General features: G+C 42.7%; 1 protein-coding gene across 1 annotated transcript in view; it reads left to right on the forward strand.

Annotated features, from left to right (window-relative positions):
• The window catches only part of fam83hb (family with sequence similarity 83 member Hb), a 109,922-nt gene that overhangs the window by 24,240 nt on the left and 62,186 nt on the right, over nt 1–23,496 (forward strand). The window contains exon 3 of the mRNA XM_060825279.1: nt 7,319–7,483. Coding sequence (XP_060681262.1) covers nt 7,319–7,483 — 165 coding nt within the window. The remainder of the gene's footprint in view (nt 1–7,318; nt 7,484–23,496) is intronic.

Here is a 23,496-nt window from a genome sequence, read left to right on the forward strand (position 1 = left end):
ATGTCTCCGCATTTCTGTTCTGAATTTACCCCCTCTAATTCTAAGGCTGTGTCCACGGGTCCTAGTCTCCTCACCTAACGGAAACAATTTCTTAGCGCCACCCTTTCCAAGCCATGTATTATCTTGTACGTTTCTATTAGATCTCCCCTTAATCTTCTAAACTCCAATGAATACAATCCCAGGATCCTCAGCCGTACCTCGTATGTTAGACCTACCATTCCAGGGATCATCCATGTTGTCTCCGCTGGACACGCTCCAGTGCCAGTATGTCCTTCCTGAGGTGTGGGAACCAAAACTGGACACAGTACTCCAAATGGGGCCTAACCAGAGCTTTGTAAAGTCTCAGTAGTACAACAGTGCTTTTATATTCCAACCCTCTTGAGATAAATGACAACATTGCATTTGCTTTCTTAATCACGAACTCAACCTGCATGTTTACCTTTAGAGAATCCTTGACTAGCACTCCCAGATCCCTTTGTACTTTGGCTTTACGAATTTTCTCACCATTTAGAATATTCTTTTTTCCAAAGTGCAAGACCTCGCATTTGCTCACATTGAATTCCATCAGCCATTTCCTGGACCACTCTCCCAAACTGTCTAGATCCTTCTTCAGCCTCCCCACTTCCTCAGTACTACCTGCCTGTCCACCTAACTTTGTATCATTGGCAAACTTCGCTAGAATGCCCCCAGTCCCTTCATCCAGATCATTAATCTATAACGTGAACAGCTGCGGCCCCAACACTGAACCCTGTGGGACAGCGCTAGTCACCGGTTGCCATTCCGAAAAAGAACCTTTTATCCAAACTCTCTGCCTTCTGTCAGACAGCCAATCCTCAATCCACACCAGTAGCTCACCTCGAACACCGTGGGCCCTCACCTTACTCAGAAGCCTCCCGTGTGGCACCTTATCAAAGGCCTTTTGGAAGTCTAGATGTACCACATCCACTGGGTTTCCCTGGTCTAACCTACTTGTCACCTCTTCAAAGAATTCCGACAGGTTTGTCAGGCACGACCTCCCCTTACTAAATTCATGTTGACTTGTTCTAATCCGACCCTGCTCTTCCAAGAATTTAGAAACCTCATCCTTAACGATGGATTCTAGAATTTTACCAACAACCGGGGTTAGGCTAATTGGCCTATAATTTTCCATCTTTTGTCGATCCTTTCTTGAACGAGGGGGTTACAACAGCCATCTTCCAATTATCCTGGACTTTCCCTGACTCCAGTAACTTTTGAAAGATCTCAACCAATGCCTCTGCTATTTCCTCAGCCACCTCCCTCAGAACTCTAGGATGTAGCCCATCGGGGCCAGGAGATTTATCAATTTTAAGACCTTTTAGCTTTTCTCGCACTTTCTCTTTTGTAATGGCAACCGTACTCAACTCAGCCCCCTGACTCCCTTCAATTGTTGGGATATTACTCATGTCTTCCACTGTGAAAACTGATGCAAAGTACTTGTTAAGTTCTCCAGCTATTTCCTTATCTCCCATCACTAGGCTTCCAGCATCAGTTTGAAGTGGCCCAATGTCTACTTTTGCCTGTTGTTTGTTTCTTATATATTGAAAGAAACTTTTACTATCATTTCTAATATTACTGGCTAGCCTACATTCATATTTGATCCTCTCCTTCCTTATTACTCTCTTTGTTATCCTCTGTTTGGTTTTGTAGTCTTCCCAATCTTCTGATTTCCCAGTGCTCTTGGCCACTTTATAGGATCTCTCTTTTTCTTTAATACATTTCCTGACTTCCTTTGTCAGCCATGGCTGTCTAATCCCTCCCCGGATAATCTTTCTTTTCTTGGGGATGAACCTCTGTACAGTGTCCTCAATTATACCCACAAACTCCTGCCATTTTTGCTCTACTGTCTTCCCTGCTAGGCTCTGCTTCCAGTCTATTTTTGTCAGTTCCTTTCTCATGCCCCCATAATTACCTTTATTTAACTGTAACACCATTACATCCGATTTTGCCTTCTCTCTTTCAAACTGCAGACTGAACTCTACCATATTATGATCACTGATTCCTCAGTGTTCCCTTACTTTAAGATCTTTTATAAAGTCTGGTTCAATACATAGCACTAGGTCCAGAATATCCTGCTCCCTTGTGGGCTCCATGACAAGCTGTTCCAAAAAGCCATCCTGTAAGCATTCCATGAATTCCCTTTCTTTGGATCCACTGGCAACATTATTTACCCAGTCCACCTGCATATTGAAGTCTCCCATGATCACCATGACCTTGCCTTTCTGACATGCCTTCTCTATTTCCCGGTACATGTTGCGCCCCTGGTCCTGACCACTGTTAGGAGGTCTGTACATAATTCCCATTATGGTTTTTTTGCCTTTGTGGTTCCTCAATTCCACCCACACAGACTCCACATCATCCGACGCTATGTCATTCATTGTCATAGATTTAATTGTACTCTTAACTAACAAGGCAACCCCACCGCCTCTGCCCACCTCCCTGTCTTTTCAATAAGTTGTAAATCCTTGGATGTTTAACTGCCAGTCCTGACCCCCCTGTAACCACGTCTCTGTGATGCCTACCACATCATAATCATAATCACCACCTTCTGCATGAAAATGTTATTACTCAGGTCATTTTTAAATCTTTCCCCTCTCACTTTAAAATTATTCCCTCTAGTTTTGGACTCCCCCCACCCTGGAAAAAGACCTTGGATATTCACCCCATCCATGCCCCTCAGGATTTTATAAAACTCTAAGGGGTCACCCCCTCAGCCTCTGACGCTTCAGGAATAAAGCCTCCGCCTATTCAGCCTCTCCTATAACTCAAACTCTCCAATCCTGGCAACATCCTTGTAAGTATTTTCTGCACCCTCTCAAGTTTAATGACACCTTTCCTATAAAAGGGTGACCAGAATTGTATGCAGTATTCTTAAAGTGGACTCACCAATATGCTATACAACTGCAGCATGACTTTCCATCTCCTATACGTAATGTTCTATCATTCACAAACTTGGCAATAATATATTCACTTTGATCATCCGTGTCATTAACATGTAAGCAATTGTGGCCACAGCGCTAATTCCTGTGGCACTCCATTATTTAGGTTGCCATCCTGAAAATGCCCCTTTTATCCCAACTTTCTGTCTTGTCTTAGTTACTCACCCTCTCACCAGGTTAATCTAGTGTCTCCAACACCAGGGGCTCTTATTAAGTAGCCTTATGTACCAAATGCCTTTGGACATCCAAAAATGTAAGACCAACCCATTCTTCTTTATTTATCCTGCTTGTTACCTCCTTGAAGAATTGCAGTAAATTTGTCAGGCATGATTTCCCCTTCATAATAGTTATGTTGACTCTGTTTGGTTTCGATTATGTATTTCTAAATGCTCTGTTTTATCATCCTTTTATAGTAGATTCTAACATTTTCCGAATAACTTCTTTAAGCTAGCAAGTTCTGAGAAGATTTGTAGCTCAGTTTGAGGTTCTGGATGTAGGTTTGCTTGCTTAACCTTCCAGCTCAGTGAGCAAACCTACATCCTGACTTAAGCTAAGTGACCTAACCTGTTTTTCTTTGCCTCCCTCCCTTTTTAAATAAAGGTGTTATGCTGGAAGTTTTTCAATCCTCTGGGATTTTTCCAGAATATAAGGATTCTTGGGAGATTACTACCAGTGCACTCACTATTTCTGCAGCTATTTCCTTTAAAATCTTCGAATAAAATCTATCAGGTCCAATTGATCAAGCAACCTATTGATCTTTAGCCCAATTAGTTTCTCAGTTGCTTTTTCTCCAGTGATTGCTATTGTGTTTATTTCCTAAACCATTTTAGCCCCTTGATTATTTAATATTTATAAATGCTAATAGTGTCCTCTTCCATGAAGACTGATGCAAAATGTTTAATCAACTCCTCTGCCATTTTCTTGTTCCCCAGTATTATTTCCCAGCCTCATTCACCAGGGGCGTGGAATGCACTGCTTGCAATTGTAGTAGACTCGCTAACGTTAAGGGCATTTAAATGGTCATTGGATAAATATAGGGATGAAAATAGAATAGTGTAGGATAGATAGGCTTCAGATTGCGCCGAACTTTGGAACCAATGTCGAAGGGTCTGTACTGCGCTATCATGTTCTATGTTCATTCGCTTCTCTCTTCCTCCTTTATATATTTAAAGAAGCTTGTACAGTCTGTTTTTTATGTTACTTGCTGGTTTGACCTTACTTTCCCCTTCTTTCAAAATTTTTCCATTCCTTTGACTTAACACGAATCTTTGCCACATTGTACGTGTTTTTTTTAACACTTTGATTCTATCCCTGACTACCCTGGTTACCCTGATCTCATTCAGTGGTAGAGCAGACTTGGTGAGCCAAATGGGCTGCTTCTTCAGACTTCTCCCAAAGTGAATTCTCTGATAATTACCCTGAAATTGTTCCACACCCTGCTGTTTAACTGACTGCCAGAATGTTGCTGGGTTCATCCCTATCTCCTTACTTAGAGTCATAGAGCTGTACAGCACAGAAACAGACCCTTTGGTATGACACAGATATCCTAAATTAATCTAGTCCCTTTTTGCCAGCATTTGGCCCATATCTCTCTAAAGCTGTCCTATTCATATAGCCAATCAGTTGCCTTTTTAAATGTTGTAATTGTCCAGTCCTCCCCCCCCCCCCCCCTTTTTCCTCTGGCAGCTCATTCCATGCACGAACCACTCTCTGCATGAAAAAGTTGTCCTTTCGGTCCCTTTTGAATCTTTCCCCTTTCACGTTAAACCTATGGCCTCAGGTTTTGGACTCCCCTGAGGCAAAAGACAATGACTATTCACCCTATCCATGCCCCTCATCATTAAGGTCAACCCTCAGCCCCTGATGCTCTAGAAAAAAACGGTCCCAGCTTATTCAACACCTCCCTAGAGCTCAAATCCTCCAATCCTGGCAACATCCTTGTAAATCTTTTCTGAATCTTTTCAGGTTTCACAATATCCTTTCTATACCAGGGAGACCAGAATTGAATGCAGTTGAACATTTGCAATCCTATGCTTTTCTGTCTCTATTCAGTCTGTTATACAATTTAACCCTTCACCAACCAAGCCTGTGGTTTTGTCAACATTCTGCTGTGGAATAGAGTCAGAGATGTACAGCATGGAAGTAGACCCATCGGTCCAAGCCGTCCATGCTGACCAGATATCCCAACCCAATCTAGTCCCACCTGCCAGCACCCGGCCCATATCCCTCCAAACCCTTCCTATTTATATACCATCCAAATGCCTCTTAAATGTTGCAATTGTCCCAGCCTCCACCACTTCCTCTGGCAGCTCATTCCATACACGTACTTCTCTCTGCGTGAGAATGTTGCCCCTTAGGTTCCTTTTCTATCTTTCCCCTCTCACCCTAAACCTATGCCCTCTAGTTCTGGACTCCCCAACCCCAGGGGAAAGACTTTGCCTACTTACCCTATCCATGCCCCTCATAATTTTGTAAACCTCTATAAGGTCACCCCTCAGCCTCCGACGCTCCAGGGAGAACAGCACCAGCTGTTCAGCCTCTCCATATAGCTCAAATCCTCCAACCCTGGCAACATCCTTGTAAATCTTTTCTGAACCCTTTCAAGTTTCACAACATCTTTCCGATAGGAAGAAGACCATAATTACACGCAATATTCCAACAGTGGCCTGATCAATGTCCTGTACAGCCGCAACATGACCTCCCAACTCCTGTACTCCATACCCTGACCAATAAAGGAAAGCATACCAAACACCACCTTCACTATCCTATCTACCTGCGACTCCACTTTCAAGGAGTTATGAACCTGAACTCCAAGGTCTCTTTGTTCAGCAACACTCCCTAGGACCTTACCATTAAGTGTATAAGTCCTGCTAAGGTTTGCTTTCCCAAAATGCAGCACGTCGCATTTATCTGAATTAAACTTCATCTGCCACTCCTCAGCCCATTGGCCCATCTGGTCAAGATCCTGTTATAATCTGAGGTAATCATCTTCGCTGTCCACTACACCTCCAATTTTGGTGTCATCTGCAAACTTACTAACTGGACCTCTTATGCTCGCATCCAAATCATTTATGTAAATGACAAAAAGTAGGGGACTCAGCACCGATCCTTGTGGCACTCCACTGGTCACAGGCCTCCAGCCTGAAAAACAACCTTCCACCACCCTCATTCTTCTACCTTTGAGCCAGTTCTGTATCCAACTGGCTAGTTCTGCTTGTATTCCATGAGATCTAACCTTGCTAATCAGTCTCCCATGAGGAACCTTGTTTTATGCCTTACTGAAGTCCATATAGATCACATCTACCGCTCTGCCCTGATCAATCCTCTTTGTTACTTCCTCAAAAAACTCAAGTTTGTGAGACAGGATTTCCCATGCACAAAGCCATGTTGATTATCTCTAATCAGTCCTTGCCTTTCCAAATACATGTACATTCTGTCCCTCAGGATTCCCTCCAACAACTTGCCCACCACTGACATCAGGCTCGATGGTCGATAGTTCCCTGGCTTGTCCTTATCACCCTTCTAAAACAGTGGCACCATGTTAGCCAACCTCCAGTCTTCCGGCACCTCACCTGTGACTATCGATACAAATATCTCAGTAAGAGGCCCAGCAATCACTTCTCTAGCTTCCCAGAGAGTTCTAGGGTACACCTGATCAGGTCCAGGGGAGTTTTCCACTTTTATGTGTTCAAGATTTCCAGACTTCCTCCCGTGTAATATGGAGATTTTGCAAAATGTCACCATCTATTTCCTTATAGTCTATATCTTCCATATCCTTTTCCACAGTAAATACAGATGCAAAATACTAATTTAGTATCTTCCCCCATTTTCTGCGGCTCCACACAAAGGTTGCCTTGCTGATCTTTGAGAGGCCCTATTCTCTCCCTAGTTACCCTTTTGTCTTTAATGTATTTATAAAAACTGTTTGGATTCTCCTTAGCTCTATTTGCTAAAGCTATCTCATGTCCCCTTTTTGCCCTCCTGATTTCCCTCAAATATACTCCTAATTCCTTTATACTTTTCTAAGGATTCACTTGATCTATCCTGTCTATACCTTACATATGCTTCCTTCTTTTTCTTAACCAAATCCTCAATTTCTTTAGTCATCCAGCATTCCCTGTACCTCCCAGCCTTTCCTTTCACCCTGACAGGAATATACTTTCTCTGGAATCTCATTATCTCATTTCTGAAAGCTTCCCATTTTCCAGCCGTCCCTTTACCTGCGAACATCTGCCCCCAGTCAGCTTTTGAAAGTTCTTGTCTAATACCGTCAAAATTGGGCCTTTTTCGAATGTTGAACTGATGTTTTTGTTTTGATTTATCCCCGTCTCCCTCCACCCACCCTCCCAACCCTACTGCAGGTTATCGCAATTGTAATGGATATTTTCACTGATCTTGATCTGTTTGCTGAGGTGCTGGAGGCTGCAAGTCGTGGGGTTCCTGTCTACCTCCTGTTGGATGAACTGTTGTCTCATCACTTTCTGGACATGGTCAAGAAATGCCAAGTGAATCTGAGTCACATGCACGTAAGAATCTTTTCATCCGGTTGACTATGAAGCTCAGGAGGAGCTGTTTTCAAGTTTGAGCAGCTGGATGGTTGCTGGATAGATATTGGTACTTCACCTTGTGAATCAAAGCTCAAGTGAATCTGATAATGACATGACAGTCCCCTAATTGAGAGTTAAATGTGAGGCTTTGTGTGAAGGTTTTGTGTTCATGCAATGTCAGTGAATATTCTAGTGAAAGCATACACATCCTGTAGATTTGATGAATTTGGCTGGTTCAATTGTTGAGACTTGCCTGTTGAATTGGCTGGCCATGGAATCAGTTCTGTCTCTTCAACAGGTTTGGAGTCCAATGCAGGACTATCAAAGTGCTAGCTTGACAGAGCTTGTCTCTGGATTTTGAAAATTTCATTACACTGTTTTTGAAATGTCAGAGAGTGGACCCAATTTCTTTGGTACACAGCGTTCCTTTGAAGAAAACCATCAGTATTAAATTAACAGGAATTGGTGATATGATTACTCTGTCATGATTTGGAGGTGCCAGTGTTGAACTGGGATGTACAAAGTTAAAAATCTCACAGTACCAGGTTCCAGCCCAACAGGTTTATTTGGAAGCATTACCTTTTGGATTGCCGCTCCTTCAATTGTGGTGGTTTCAATTGTGCCCATCCTATGCATCCTAAATCTTGTCTAATCACATTGTAATTGCCTTTCCCCCAGCTATAACTCTTGCCCAGCAGTAAAGACCTATCCCTTTCCATCACTAAAATAAACATAACCAAATTGTGGTCACTATCACAAGTGCTCACCTACCTCCAAATCTAACACCTGGTCTGGTTCATTACCCAGTACCAAATCTAATGTGGCCTCACCCCTTGATGGCCTGTCTACATACTGTGTCAGGAAACCCTCCTGCACACATTGGACAAAAACTCACCCATCTAAAGTACTTGAACTGTAGTATTCCCAGTCTATATTTGGAAAGTTAATGTTCCCCCATAACAACTGCCCTGTCACTCTTGCTCCTATCGAGGATCATCTTTGCTATCCTATCCTCTACATCTCTGGAACTATTTGGAGGCCTGCAGAAAATCCCAACAGGGTAACCTCTCCTTTCCTGTTTCTAATCTCAGTAGACAAGTCCTCAAAATCCTTTCTGCAACTGTAATAGTGTCCATGACTAACAATGCCACACCACCCCCTCTTTTACCATTTTGTTTGTTTTACTGAAACATCTAAATCCCAGAACCTGTAATAACCATTCCTGTCCCTGCTCTATCTATGTCTCTGAAATGGCCACAACATTGAAATCCCAGATATCAACCCATGCTACAAGCTCACCCACCTTATTCCGGATGCTCCTGGTGTTGAAGTAGACACACACCAAACCAACATCTTGCTTGCCAGTGCCCTCTTGTGATCTTGAAACCTTAGTTCTGACCTCACTACTCTCAACCTCCTGTATACTCAAAATACAGCTTTGATTCCCATCCCCCTGGAGGAGGTTGAGTTATCAAGAATGGGTAAACTGGTTACACCATTATTCATCAAAGTTTATAAGAATGAGGATTATCTTGAAACATTTAAAATGTTGAGGGGCCTTGATTTCAATCACTTGGGGAATCTCAAACTACAGGATATTAATTCAAAGCTGGGATGTGAAGGAATTTTGTCTCTGAATGTAATGAATATCTCTAATCCTTTGCTGTAGGGAGCAGTGAAATCTAAATCACTTAAAAATATTTAAAGAGGATAGGGTGAGATCTTCAATGATCTTGCCTCCACAAGGGTTATTTAGGAGTTAAAGACTACAAGGAACTGGCATGAAAGAGATGTTGAGGCCTGGACAAATCGGCCATGATCTTCTGGAATACAGGGCAGGTTTAAGGGAATGAATGTCTGGCTGCTGCAATTTCTTATGTTCTTACATAGCAATTCCTACAAATCATTTCTCACCCAGGGATTTCCTATAAATATTGACAAACACGTAGACTGTCTGAAGAGCCCCACCCTTTGTACAATCCCTGAAGGGATCATGGTTTGAAATCATAATTCATTAAGATGTCAGTTGTTAGCAACTGGGTGCGTTGTGTTCATATAAATTGTATTGAGAAAATTCAGTCAACTGAGATTCTGCTCAGGATGATGATTCACTGCTGTATTGCTAAAAAGTGATTATGCCCCTGACGCTTCCCTCTCTACCCAAAGTATGTTTGCTGTTAGCATAATTCAGTTTCAGACGTAACTGTTCTTTGTGAATGAACAGGTATTGGCAGAGATTGGACTATGAGCATGCCTTTCTCATGACAAGTTATGATTGATCTCCTGAAAGCTGAAGGGATCTGTCACAAAGCCGCTCCCTTTTTCTAAAACCTGTTCCTTTTCCTCAAGGATACTGTGTCCATGTTTTTTTCAGAGGAGTTGTAAACCAGTCCAGGCTCCGAATTGACTGGTTTGATACAGAGATAAAAGAGTTCACTGAGAGACTGTTTGTTTATATGTTAACAAATGAGACTTTAGCTCAAAGCCTTTGTTTTAGAAGTAACCTATATAAGTCAAGGGGGCATGGCCAGCTCTCAAGCTGAGCAGTTCAGTGTAGCAGTGGGCTGTGTGGAAACAGGCTGCTCGACTCTCCCTCCTTCTGCCCTTCTAACTTCGAACTGTAAGCCTCTGTTTCATTTTTACTGTGTTTAAGGGGTTTGTTTATTGGGATTGTTGTGCATATTCAGAACAGCATAATTAAGTTTTGTTTGGATAGATTGAGTTCTGTAGATGTTTTTTATTTTGTTCTTTGTGTTTCATTCCTTAGTTTTGTGAATAAATTTTAGTCTGTTTTAAAACCCAGTAGTCAACCTAGCTAACTTAATCTGGGTAATTGTCACTGTATGCTTGCTGAAACAAATAACAAAGTTACTATCTGGGCTGCCTGCTGAAGAACATTTTGAGTGGTCTGCCCTAGTCCATAACAGATTGGGAGCTCGTTGTGGGATTTTAAACAGCAAGTGGTAGGTGCTAGTGTCTTTATTTTGGGTGTTGGTTTGGTTGGGTAGACAAAGCTTGGGATGGTAATGGCTCTTTCAGTCACCAAAGGTTTTCTGGAGGTGGACGAGGTGAACTTGGTAGTTTTGCAAAAGGTGGTTAAGGCCAAGCTGTAGGAATTAGCAGACAAGCTAGGGTTGGAGCTGCTTCCTTCTGTAAGGAAAGGAGAGAGATTTACAGCAGTGGCGCAGCATTTAAACTTGCTGGAAAATCCATCTGGATTGATAAAGATGGCAAGAATTCAATTGCAAATGAAGCAGCTTGAGAGATAAGGAAAGGGCAGCAGAAATGAAACAGTTTGAGTTACGATTAATAGCAGAAGAGAGGGAAAAAGAGAGGGAGATTGAACTTAAGAAACTGACACTTAGAAAGGGAATTCTGGATCAGTGGTGCTGGAAGAGCACAGCCGTTCAGGCAGCATCCAACGAGAAGCGAAATCAACGTTTCGGGCAAAAGCCCTTCATCAGGAATAAAGGCAGTGAGCCGGAAGTATGGAGAGATTGGGGAGAGTGTAGCATAGAAAGGGAAGTTAGTTTATGGGTTGGAGACAAAGGCTGAAGGTGAGCTTAGTGTGGAAGAGCAGAGAGTTAAAGCTGCAAGGTTAGCAGCTGAAGGGGCTGATGGTTACGAGCTGGTCAATAAAACTTGGCTTGACTTCCAGAATCAATTCCAGTCCATGCGGGATAGAAATTGGGGCAAAGAGAGATCCTCACGTGGAAAAGGAAAGATCGATCACAGTGAAAATCATAAGGATAATTTACCGCAGGGTATAAAGGAAATCCTTGAAGGGGACAAAGAAGGTAAAAAGCTCCAGTGTTTTCATTGTAATAAAGTGAGCCAGAAAAAATCAGTGTTGGTAAGCTGGGAGAAAGCCAGATGTAGGAAAACAGGAGCAGCCTGGAAGGTTTGTTGGAATGGTAACAGAAAGCACAGTGGAAGCTAGAAAGCTGCACTAGAGTGCACAAGCTGATCAGAGGTTGATTAAGGAGAAAGTGCCAGATCTGCTTAAAAAATATACATGTAAGGGTCAGGTTTATTCACATAGGCCAGGAGTAGTAGGTAAGGAGGTTACAATATTAAGGGACACAGGATCCTCCCAGTCTGTAATGCTAAAGGATGAGGAGATATGCACTCCTGAGGGACTATTGCCAGGGAAGGTACTGGGAACAGGAATTCATGGTGAGACAAAAAGTGCTCAGTTATGTAAAGTGAGGCGAGAGAGTCCAGAGAGGAGTGGAGAATTTGTGGCAGGAGTGTTGGACAAAACTCTCAATACCAGGAATACAGTTTGTCCTTTGAAATGATATAGCTGATTCCCCGAAGGCATGCTGCCTACTCTAGTTGAAAAGCCAGTGAAGATGCAGGCAACTGAAGAAATGCAGAATGTTTAATCTAAGAATCTTCCCTGATTGTATAGTATCGAGATCACATAGTCACAAGCTGAAGCAGGAGAGATCAAAAGGCACAGGTAAGGAAGCTGAACTAGCATTATCAGAGACTTTCTTTTGATCAGATAAGTGGGACAGAGCAGGTGCAAATAGTAAACATGCAAATATCTTTACTTCTGCAAAACTCATTGAGTTTTAGCAGATAAATGAGAACTTAAAGCAGTTGTATCAAAAGGCATATACATGGAAGGACAGTGAGTGCATCCCTGTGTGTTATTACCTAACAGGTGATGTCTTAATGAGGAAATGGAGACCATCACACATTCAAGCAGATGAGAAATGGGCAGAGATTCATCAAATTGTTTTGCCAGTCGGGTATAGAAAAGAGGTGCTGCGAGTGGCACATGAACTACCACTTGGAGGTCATTTAGGGGTGAGGAAAACACAGGCTAAAATACAAAGATGTTTTTACTGGCCTGGGCCACACAAGGATGTAGTTGAATTTTGCCAGACGTGTCATACATGTCAGCTAATGGGAAAACCCCAGGCAGTAATAAAACCTGCACCGTTAATACCTATTCAGCTGGGTGGAGGTTTGCTTGCTGAGCTGGAAATGAACCTTCCAAACATACAACCAGAACCTCGACCTGAGCTACAAATCTTCTCAAAACTCGCTAACCTATTCCAGCATTTGAGGAACCTTTCACAAGAGTCTTGATTGATTGTGTAGGTTCAAAAAGTGGGAATAGGTATTTATTAACAATAATGGATGTGTAGACTAGACTTCCTTAGGCAATCCCATTATGCAACATCACAGCTAAAAGGGTTGTAGAAGAATTACATACATCTTTTACTAGATATGGAGATCCAGTCAGATCAAGGGTCCGACTTCACATCCAAACTACTCAGGGAGGTTATGAATAACTTTGGAATAAAACAATTCAAATCTACTGCGTACCATCCAGAATTGCAGGGAGTGCTAGAGAGATGGCATCAAACACTGAAGACCATGTTGAGGACTTATGGTCAGGATTATCCAGGTGATTGTGATAAGGGAGTTCCATTTGTATATTTTGTGATCAGAGATGCACTTAATGAATCGACCAAATTCAGTCCATTTGAATTAATGTTTTGGGCATGAAGTCAGAAGACCATTAAAACTGATTAAGGAGAAATTAGTCAGTCAGAATTCAGAGACCACCCATTTGGAGTATGTGTAAAATTTTAGAGAAAGACCTAAATAGAGCTGGGAAGTTCGCTAGACAACATTTAAAAGTATTCCAGCATACAATGAAACAAGAAATTAAACTTACAATTTTTCCATTGGGGATAAGGTATTGTTGTTACTTCTAATAATAGGTGAACCTTTAAAAGTAAGTTTTAGTGGACCTTATCAAATCAAGAGGAAATTGAGTGAGGCGAACTATTTGATAAGGACCATCGTTAACCACCCAACACGTGGAGGAAGAATGCCTCATATTCCGTCTTGGGACCCTGCAACTACACTGGATAAATGTGGATTTCAACAGCTTTCTCATTTCCCCTCCCCCACATTAATCCAGTCCCAAGCCTCCAACTCGGCAGTACCTTCTGGACCTGTCCATCTCTCCCCCCTCCGATTCTGTCACCTTCATCCACCTATTGCTTTCTCAGCTACTTCCTTCCCACCCCTCCCATTCACATCTCAGCCCCGGCCCACAAACCTCATTCCAGATGAAGGGCTTATGCCTGAAATGTTGATTCTCCTCCTAACCTGTGCTTTCCCAGTAATGCACTCTTGACTCTGATCTCCATCATCTGCTGTCCTCACTTTCTCTGACTTGATAAGGAGTCCTGACAGGAAGAAATCTCAGTGTGTCATGTGAATATGCTCAAAAGGCATTTTGACAGGGAAGGAAAGAAGGTGTTAATGATTACAGCACAGAAGGAAGAACCAAGTTCAGAGGATTCTGAAGTGGATATTCCTCAAATGAAATTGGACAATGAAGAAGTTCCCAAAAATTGGGATAAATTATTGTGTTACCTTCCACAAGAACATTGAAATGACCTGCAAGAGTTATTACTAGCACATGGGGAGATATGCAGAAATAAACTGGGAAGGACAAACCTAGTTGTGCATAATGTAGATATAGGAGATGCTGTTCCAATTAAGCAACATCCTTATAGACATAACTCTCTAAAGTTAGCACAGTTTCAGAAGGAGCTAGAACCCCAAGATTGCATAATCAAAGTGAGTTACAATGACTGGAGTGCAGATGGAGTTCAACCTGGAAAAGTGTGAAGTGATTCACTCTGGAAGGTAAAATTTGAATGCAGGATCCGGAATTAAAGGCAGGATTCTTGGCAGTATGGAGGAACATAGGGATCTTGGGGTCCATGTTCATAGTTCCCTCAAAGTTTCCAGTCAGGTTGTTAAGAAGATATGTGGTGCGTTGGCTTTTATTAGCAAGGGGATTGAGTTTAAGAGTCATGAGGTTATGCTGCAGCTGTATAGACCTCTAGTTAGATTGCATTTGGAATATTGTGTTCAGTTCTAGTCACCTCGTTATAGGAGGATGTGGAAGCTTTCGAGAGGGTACATTTATCAGGTCGCTGCCTGGACTGGAGTGGAGGGTATGTCTTATGGAGAAAGTTGAGGAAGTTAGGGCTTTTCTCATTGGAGTGAGGAAGGGTGAGAGGTGATTTGATAGAGGTGTACAAGATGATGAGAGGCAGAGATAGATTGGATAGCCAGAGACTTTTTTCCCAGGGCAGAAATGGCTATCACAAAGGGGCATAATTTTCAGGTTATTGGAGGAAGGTTCGGGGAGATGTCAGAGCTAGGTGTTTTATTCAGTGGTGGCTACATTGGAATGCACTGCCAGCAGTGCTAGTAGAGTCAGATATATTAGGGACACTTAAGTGACTCCTGGATAGGCACATTGATGATAGTCAATTGAAGGGTCTGATCTTAGTGTAAGATGAAAGGCTGGCACAATATCAGGGGCTGAAGGGCTGTACTGTGCTGTGCTATTCTGTGCTATAAGAAGGATGTTATTAAACTGGAAAGAGTGCAGAAAAAATTGACACAGATGTTGCCAGGACTGAACAGTCTAAGCTGTTGGGCGAGATTGGACAAGCTAGGACTTTTTTCTTTAGAGTGTAGGAGATGGCGGGGGGGGGAATTTTATAGAGGTATAGAAAACCATGAGAGATGGGGTGAATGTACTGTCTTTTTCCCGGGATTGGTGAATGGGGGACTATTTGAGGGGAAGGAATTAAAGGGAACCTGAGGGGCAACATTTTCACAGAGTGGTAAGTATATGGAATGATCTGCCAGGAGAAGTGGTTGATGGGGCAGGTACATTAACATTTAAAAGGCATTTGGACAACCACATGGATAGGAAAGGTTTAGAAGGATATGGGCCAAATGCAGGGAAATGAGGTGAGGGTGGATGGACATTTTGGTCAGCGTAGACTGGTTTAGGCCTTAGGGCCTGGTCTCCATGCTGTAGGACTCTGACTCTATGAAGTGAAGGGCTCCTGCCCAAAATGTCGATTTTCCTGCTCCTTGGGTGCTGCCTGACCTGCTGAGCTTTTCCAGTAATTTCTGACTATGAATGTGACTTTGTTTTCTTATATGTGAGTCCTGTTTGCACTAGAATGAAATGCATTTTGAGATGAAATATCATCTTTCAGGGTGGAAGCATGTTAGTATGTAGTCCTATGAAAAACTAGACAATCGTGTGAAGAAGCTTTATCATGTGATTGCTTGGAAACAAACGTCAGAAGGTTAAACAGAATTGTAGAATTTCCATTAAACTGCAGATAATCAAGTAATTTTAGGAGAGAGAATCCAATAAAAGGTTTTAGAATTAGGTAAGAGATGGGTTTTCTGGCTTAACTGCGGAGCAAATAGACTTGGAGAAACCGTGGGATGTGAGCTGTTGATTGCCCATCAACAGCCTCTGCATTAATGGATTATGGTCATCACTGAAATGCCAGCATTTATTGCCCATTCCTAGCTGCCCTGGACAGGTGGTGGTGAGCTGTTTTCTTGAACTGCTGCAAACTGTTTTGTTTCATTACACCCACAAAGCCATTAGGTAGGAAACAGGATTTTGATCCAGCGACACTGAAGGAATGGTGATATATTTCTCAGTCAGGATGGTGAGTGGCTTGGAGGGAAATTTGCAAGTAGTGGAATTCCCATGTATCTGCTACCCTTGTCCTTCTAAATGGTCGTGGTTGTGGATTTGGAAGGTGTGGTTGAAGGAGCCTTGGTAAATTTCTGCAATGAAATGCGTTTTGTCAAATGGTACACAGTGCTGAAATGCGAGTTGTTGAAGAAGAGTACAGCAGAAAGCAGCTCTCTCTCGCTCAGTCATATTTTTAAGGCATGGGTGGACAGATTATTAAGCAAGGGGCTGGAAGAATAATGTAGATAAACAGGAATGCTGATATGAGATCAGTCATAATCTTATTCCATGACAGCAGGTACAACATGCTGAATTGCCTGCTCCTGTTGCTAATATCACTTTGTTATTGTCAGAAATTAGATCTCATCAACAGCAAAAACTAAAAGGAACTGAGAGAAGTGAACCAATTGTATTTTCTGAATGCAAACTCTTGGACATATTGCTCCTTTGGTGTCTATTCATTCCAAAACCCTAAGATCGCAGTGGGGGTGTGTTTTGTCAACGTCTGAACATATGTGTTTGGTATGAAGGAAGTATACTGGATCCTACAAATAGCTTCATTGATATCTCATTTTTCTAACTAACTAAAGAATAACTTTGTTTATGATAAAAGAGTGAACACTGAATTACTGAAGGAACCTGGTAAAAGTCTCTTCTGTTCTCCATAATAAATGAGGAACAAACCGAGCAGTTTGATGATTAAATAAGACACTTATATGTTGATATGGCCCATGGAATACTGGGGTTGATTACCAGTTTACTCCTCCTGTCACAACCTTAACACACACACACGCACTGTGACTGGAGTCACAAGTAGGTCAGACTGGGTAGGAGAGTTGAAAAATGTGGTGCTGGAAAAACACAGCAGGCCAGGCAGCATCTAAGGAGCAGGAGAATCGACGTGCCCGAAACGTCGATTCTGCTGCTCCTCGGATGCTGCCTGGTCTGCTGTGTTTTTCCAGCACCACATTTTTCAACTCTGGTACTCCATCTGCAGTCCTGACTTTCTCCCAGACTGGATAGGAACCAACATTAGTAATCCCGAAGTTGTTTTGATTATTTCCTTCAACCAGACTAGAAACGACCAGATTTATTGAAATTGATTTCACAATATATCATAGTGGGTATTAACCAGTCTAATAAACTGATCACTAGGTTACTGTACCCATTTAACAGAGCATCTTTGTTTTTAGTCTTGGTTGCTCCAGTCCTGGAATGGGACTCATTAATCAGGAAGTGTAAAGTTATCTGACATTTTCTTGTGACGTTAAATGTGGAGAGACTAATGATCTACCTTTTTCCATGATGCCCAGGGAAATATAAAATAGGCACTTGGGAAAAGGCCACTCCACAGTCCATGTTGGTTAGATCACATTGAATAAACACTTGACTTTCTTTCCATCCTCAGCTGCCATCAACTGCTAAGACAAAGGCAAAAAAAGAACAGAAAAAGTGGAACTCTCTAACTTTTGTCTTTATACAAAATGTGGAAAATTGCCCAGGCATGTCCTGCCCAGTCTTCACTACTCCTCTGACTCGCAGCACAAGTTCCCTCCACTATCTCTGATTGGCCCTGCCCTACTCTGGCTATCCTCTTGTTCCTCACGTAAGTGTAGAATGCCTTAGGGTTTTTCTTAATCCTACCCGCTAAAGCTTTTTCATGCCCCCTTACAAGTCTGTTAAGTTCTTTCTTCAGTTCCTTCCTGACTACCTTGTAACCCTCTAGAGCCCTGTCTGATCCTGGCCTCCTCAACCCTAAGTAAGCTTCCTTCTTCCTCTTGACTAGATGTTCCCCATCCCTTGTCACCCAAGGTTCCTTCACCCTACCATCCCTTCCTTGCCTCAGTGGAACAAACTGTCCAACACTAACAGCAAATGTTCCCAAAACAACCTCCACACTGCATCTGCGGTAGGTAGGTTACTTGAGAAGATTCTGAGATACAAGATATACATGCAGCAAGGTGACCACAACTGAATGCAATACTTCAACTGCAGCCTTACTGACATTCTGCACATTTTCCATGTAACTTCCCAACTTCTGTACTCACTGTCCTGACTGATGAAGGCCAGTATGCCAAATGCTTCCTTCACTGCCCTGTCTATCTGGGCCTCCACTTTCAGAGAACCATGCACCTGAACTCCAAGGTCCCTCTGTTCCACTATACCCCTTATACATTGACTATGAAATTCCTACCTTGTTTTGACTTTTGAGAATGCAACATCTCCCACAAATCTATGAAATTCCATTTGCCATTTCTGAGCCCACTTCCTCAACTTTTCAAGAATTTGTTGCAATTTCTGATAACCTTCCTCACTGTCTATGATACTGCCTACTTTAGTGTCATCTGCAAACTTACTAATCATGTCTTGTACATTCTCAACCAAATCATTAATATAGGTAACAGATAGTAATGGGCCCAGCACTGACCCCTGAGGCACTCCACTAGCCACAAGCCTCCAGTCCAACAAGCAACCTTCCACTATTACCCTCTGCTTCATACCATCAAGCCAATTGTATATCCAATTTTCCAGCTTGCCCTGGATTCCATGTGATCTAACCTTCTAGAGCAGTCTACCATATGGGACCTTATTAAAGGCCTTACTAAACTCCATATACACTGTGTGTAACAAAGAGGAGATTTTAGCAATTTTGAAAGATCTGAAAATAGATAAGACTCCATGCCAGATGAGATTTATCCTCTGATTCTCTGGGAAGCTCAGGAGGAGATTGCAGAGCCTTTGGCTTTGATCTTTATGTCATCATTGTCGACAGAAGTAGTGTGAGGGAAACTGGAGGATCGCAAATATTGTTCACTTGTTCAAGAAGGGAAGTCGGGACAACCCTGGTAATTATAGATTAGTGAACCTTACTTCTGTTGTGGATAAAGTGTTGGAAAGGTTATAAGAGATAGGATTTATAATCATCTGGAAAGGAATAATTTGATTAGGGATAGTCAACACAGTTTTATGAAGGGTAGGTCCTGCCTCACTAACCTCATTGAGTTTTTCAAGAAGATGACAAAACAGGTGGTGAAGGTAAAGCGGTAGATGTGGTGGATATGGATTTCAGTAAGGTGTTTGATAAGGTTCCACATGTTAGGCTATTGCACAAAATATAGAGTTTCAGGATTGAAGGTAATTTAGTGGTTTGGATCAGAAATTGGCTAGCTGAGAGAAGACAGAAGGATGTGGCTGATGGGAAACGTTCATCCTGGAGCTCAGTTACCAGTGGTGTCCCACAAGGATCTGTTTTGGGGCCACTGAGGTTTGTCATTTTTATAAATGATCTGGAGGTGGGCATAGAAGAATAGGTTAGTAAATTTGCGCATGACACTAAGCTAGGCAGAGTTGTGGATAGTGCTGATGGATGTTGTGAGTTACAGATAGACATAGATGAGATGCCGAGCTGGGCTGAGAAGTGGCAAATGGAATTTAATGCAGAAAAGTATGAAGGAGTTCTCTTTGGAAGAAGTAACAGGAATACAGAGTACTGGGCTAATGGTAAAATTCTTGGCAGTGTAGATGAACAGAGAGATCTCAGAGTCTAGGTGCATAAACCCCTGAAAGTTGCCACCCAGGTGATAGGGTTATTAAGAAGGTGTATGGTGTGTTGGCGTTTATTGGTAGAGGGATTGAGTTTCGGATCCACAAGGTCATGCTTTAGCTGTACAAGACTCTGGCAAGGCCGCACTTGGAGTATTGTGTACAGTTCTGGTCACCGCATTATAGGGAAGATGTGGAAGCTTTCGAAAGGGTTCAGAGGAGATTGACTAGGATGTTTCCTGGTATGGACAGAAGGTCTTATGAGGAAAGGCTGAGGGAACTGAAGTTGTTTTTGTTGGAGAGAAGAAGGTTGAGAGGTGACTTAATCGAGACGTATAAGATAATCAGAGGGTTAGATAGGGTGGACAATGAGAGCCTTTTTCCTCAGCAGGTGCATGCCGACACGAGGGTACATAGCTTTAAATTGAGGGGAGTTAGATTTAGGACAGATATCAGTGGTAGTTCCTTTACTCTGAGTAGTAGTGTTGTGGAAAGGCCTGCCTGCAACAGTGGTAGACTCACTGACGTTTTGGGCATTTAAATGGACATTGGACATACATATGGATAATAATGGAACGGTGTCGGTTAGGTGAGCATCAGATTATTTTCACAGGTCAGCGCAACATCAAGAGCCGAAGGGCCTGCACAGTGCTGTAACGTTCTGTGTTCTATGTGTCCACTGCCCTGTCTTTGTCAACCTTCCTGGTCACTTCCTTAAAGAACTGTAACAAATTTCTGAGGCATGATCTCCAATGTACAAAGCCATACTGTCAACTCTTAATCAAACTCTGTCTTTCCAAGTGCATGTATATCTTATCTCAGAATATTCTCAAGTAACATACCCACTATGGATGTTGAGCTTACTGGTCTATTAGTTCCTCGGAGTTTCTTTGCAGCCCTTCTTGAATAATGGCACAACATTCACTACCCTCCAGTCTTCCAGGACCTCATCTGTGGCTAGCGATGATGCAAAAATATCAGCCAGGTCCCCCTCAATTTCTTCTCTAGCCTCTTGCTGTGTTCTTGGATATATCTGGTCAAGACCAGGAGATTTATCCACCTTCATACGTTCAAATGTGTCCAACACCTCTACTGCATTGTGGAATGTCCCCCAAGATATCACCACAAACTTCTCCAAGTTCCCAAGTCTTCATGTCTTTCTCCATGGTAAACATTGAGGACCTCACCCACCGTCTTGGACAAGCTAGGACTTTTTTTATTTAGAGCGTAGGAGACTGAAGGGGGACCTTTAGAGAGGTGTATATGATCATGAGAGGCATGGATAGGGTGAATGCACTCAATTTTTGTCCCAGGGTTGGGAAACTGAGGACGACAGGGCATCAGTTTACGCTTAGTGGGGAAAAAATAAAATGGAACCTGAGGGGAATCTTTTTTATGCAGAGGGTAGTACACGTATGGAATGAGCTGCCAGCGGAAGTGGTTGAGGTGGGTCCATTAACAACATTTAAAAGGTATTTGGACAAATACATGGATAGGAAAGAATTAGAAGATATGGGCCAAGTGCAGGGAAATGGGGTTAGTGTGGACAGACATTTTGGTGATTGTGGAGCAGTTTGGGCTGAAGGGTCTGTCTCCGTGCTATAGGCCTCTATGCCTCTAGCTGCAGATTTTTGTTTTACAGAAAATCACGTTCCTCCATGCTCATTTAAACTTTGTCATGATTTATGTAATCTCTTGCCACTTCTCGCATTATTACATTCTTGATAGTACACCTGCCATTCTACCATCTTTTTTAGTGGTAGGAAATGTCCTTGTAACAAATTCCATTGAAACATAGAGTTATAGAGTCATAGAGATATACAGCACGGAAACAGACCCTTCGGTCCCAACCCGTCCATGCCGACCAGATATCCCAACCCAATCTAGTCCCACCTGCCAGCACCCAGCCCATATCCCTCCAAACCCTTCCTATTCATATACCCATCTAAATGCCTCTTAAATGTGGCAATTGTACCAGTCTCCACCACATCCTCTGGCAGCTCATTCCATACACATACCACCCTCTGTGAAAGCGTTGCCCCATAGGTCTCTTTTCTATCTTTCCCCTCTCACCCTAAACCTTTGCCCTCTAGATCTGGACTCCCCGACCCCAGGGAAAAGATTTTGCCTATTTACCCTATCCATGCCCCTCATAATTTTGTCAACCTCTATAAGGTCACCCCTCAGCCTCCGACGTTCCACTTTCAAGGAGCTATGAACATTCACTCCAAGGTCTTTTTGTTCAGCAACACTCCCTAGGACCTTACCATTAAGTGTATGAGTCCTGCTAAGATTTGCTTTCCCAAAATGCAGCACCTCGCATTTATCTGAATCCATCTATATTGACTTCAGTAAGGTGTTCGACAAGTTTCCGCATGGGAGACTGATTAGCAAGGTTAGATCCCACGGAATACAGGGAGAACTAGCCATTTGGATACAGAACTGGCTCAAAGGTAGAAGACAGAGGGTGGTGGCGGAGGGTTGTTTTTCAAACTGGAGGCCTGTGACCAGTGGAGTGCCACAAGGATCGGTGCTGGGCCCTCTACTTTTTGTCATTTACATAAATGATTTGGATGCGAACATTAGAGGTACAGTTAGTAAGTTTGTAGATGACACCAAAATTAGAGGTGTAGTGGACAGCGAAGAGGGTTACCACAGATTACAACATGATCTTGATCAGATGGGCCAATGGGCTGAGAAGTGGCAGATGGAGTTTAATTCAGATAAATGCAAGGTGCTGCATTTTGGGAAAGCAAATCTTAGCAGGATTTATACTGTTAATGGTAAGGTCCAAGGGAGTGTTGCTGAACAAAGAGACCTTGGAGTGCAAGTTCATAGCTCCTTGAAAGTGGAGTCGCAGGTAGATAGGATAGTGAAGAAAACGTTTGGTATGCTTTTCTTTATTGGTCAGAGTACTGAGTACAGGAGTATAGAGGTCATGTTGCGGCTGTACAGGACATTGATTAGGCCACTGTTGGAATATTGCGTGCAATTCTGGTCTCCTTCCTATTGGAAAGATGTTGTGAAACTTGAAAGGATTCAGAAAATATCTACAAGGATGTTGCCAGAATTGGAGGATTTGAGCTACAGGGAGAGGCTGAACAGGCTGTGGCTGTTTTCCCTGGAGCGTCGGAGGCTGAGGGGTGACCTTATAGAGGTTTACAAAATTATGAGGGGCATGGATAGGATAAATAGGCATTTTTTTTCCCCTGAGGTCAGGGAGTCCAGAACTAGAGGGCATATGTGTAGGGTGAGAGGTGAAAGATATAAAAGAGACCTATGGGGTAACTTTTTCACAGAGAGTGGTACATGTATGGAATGAGCTACTAGAGGATGTGGTGGAGGCTGGTACAATTGCAACATTTAAGAGGCATTTGGATGGGTATATGAAAGGGAAGGGTTTGGAGGGATCTGGGCCGGGTGCTGACAGGTGGGACTAGATTGAGTTGGGATATCTGGTCAGCATGGACGGGTTGGACTGAAGGGTCTGTTTCCATGCTGTACATCTCTATGGCTCTATCTGCCACTTCTCAGCCCATTGGCCCATCTGGTCATGATCCTGTTTTAATCTGAGGTAACCCTCTTTGCTGTCCACTACACCTCCAATTTTGGTTTCTTCTGCAAACTTACTAACTATACCTCGTGCTCGCATCCAAATAATTTATATAAATGACAAAAAGTAGAAGATCCAGCACTGATCCTTGTGTCATTCCACTGGTCACAGGCCTCCAGTCTGAAAAACAACCCTCCACCACCACCCTCTGTCTTCTACCTTTGAGGTAAAAACAATGACTGCAGATGCTGGAAACCAGATTCTGGATTAGTGGTGCTGGAAGAGCACAGCAGTTCAGGCAGCATCCAATGTGCAGCGAAATCGATATTTCGG

Source organism: Hemiscyllium ocellatum, chromosome 5 (assembly GCF_020745735.1).
Source record: "Hemiscyllium ocellatum isolate sHemOce1 chromosome 5, sHemOce1.pat.X.cur, whole genome shotgun sequence".
NCBI lineage: Eukaryota > Metazoa > Chordata > Chondrichthyes > Orectolobiformes > Hemiscylliidae > Hemiscyllium > Hemiscyllium ocellatum.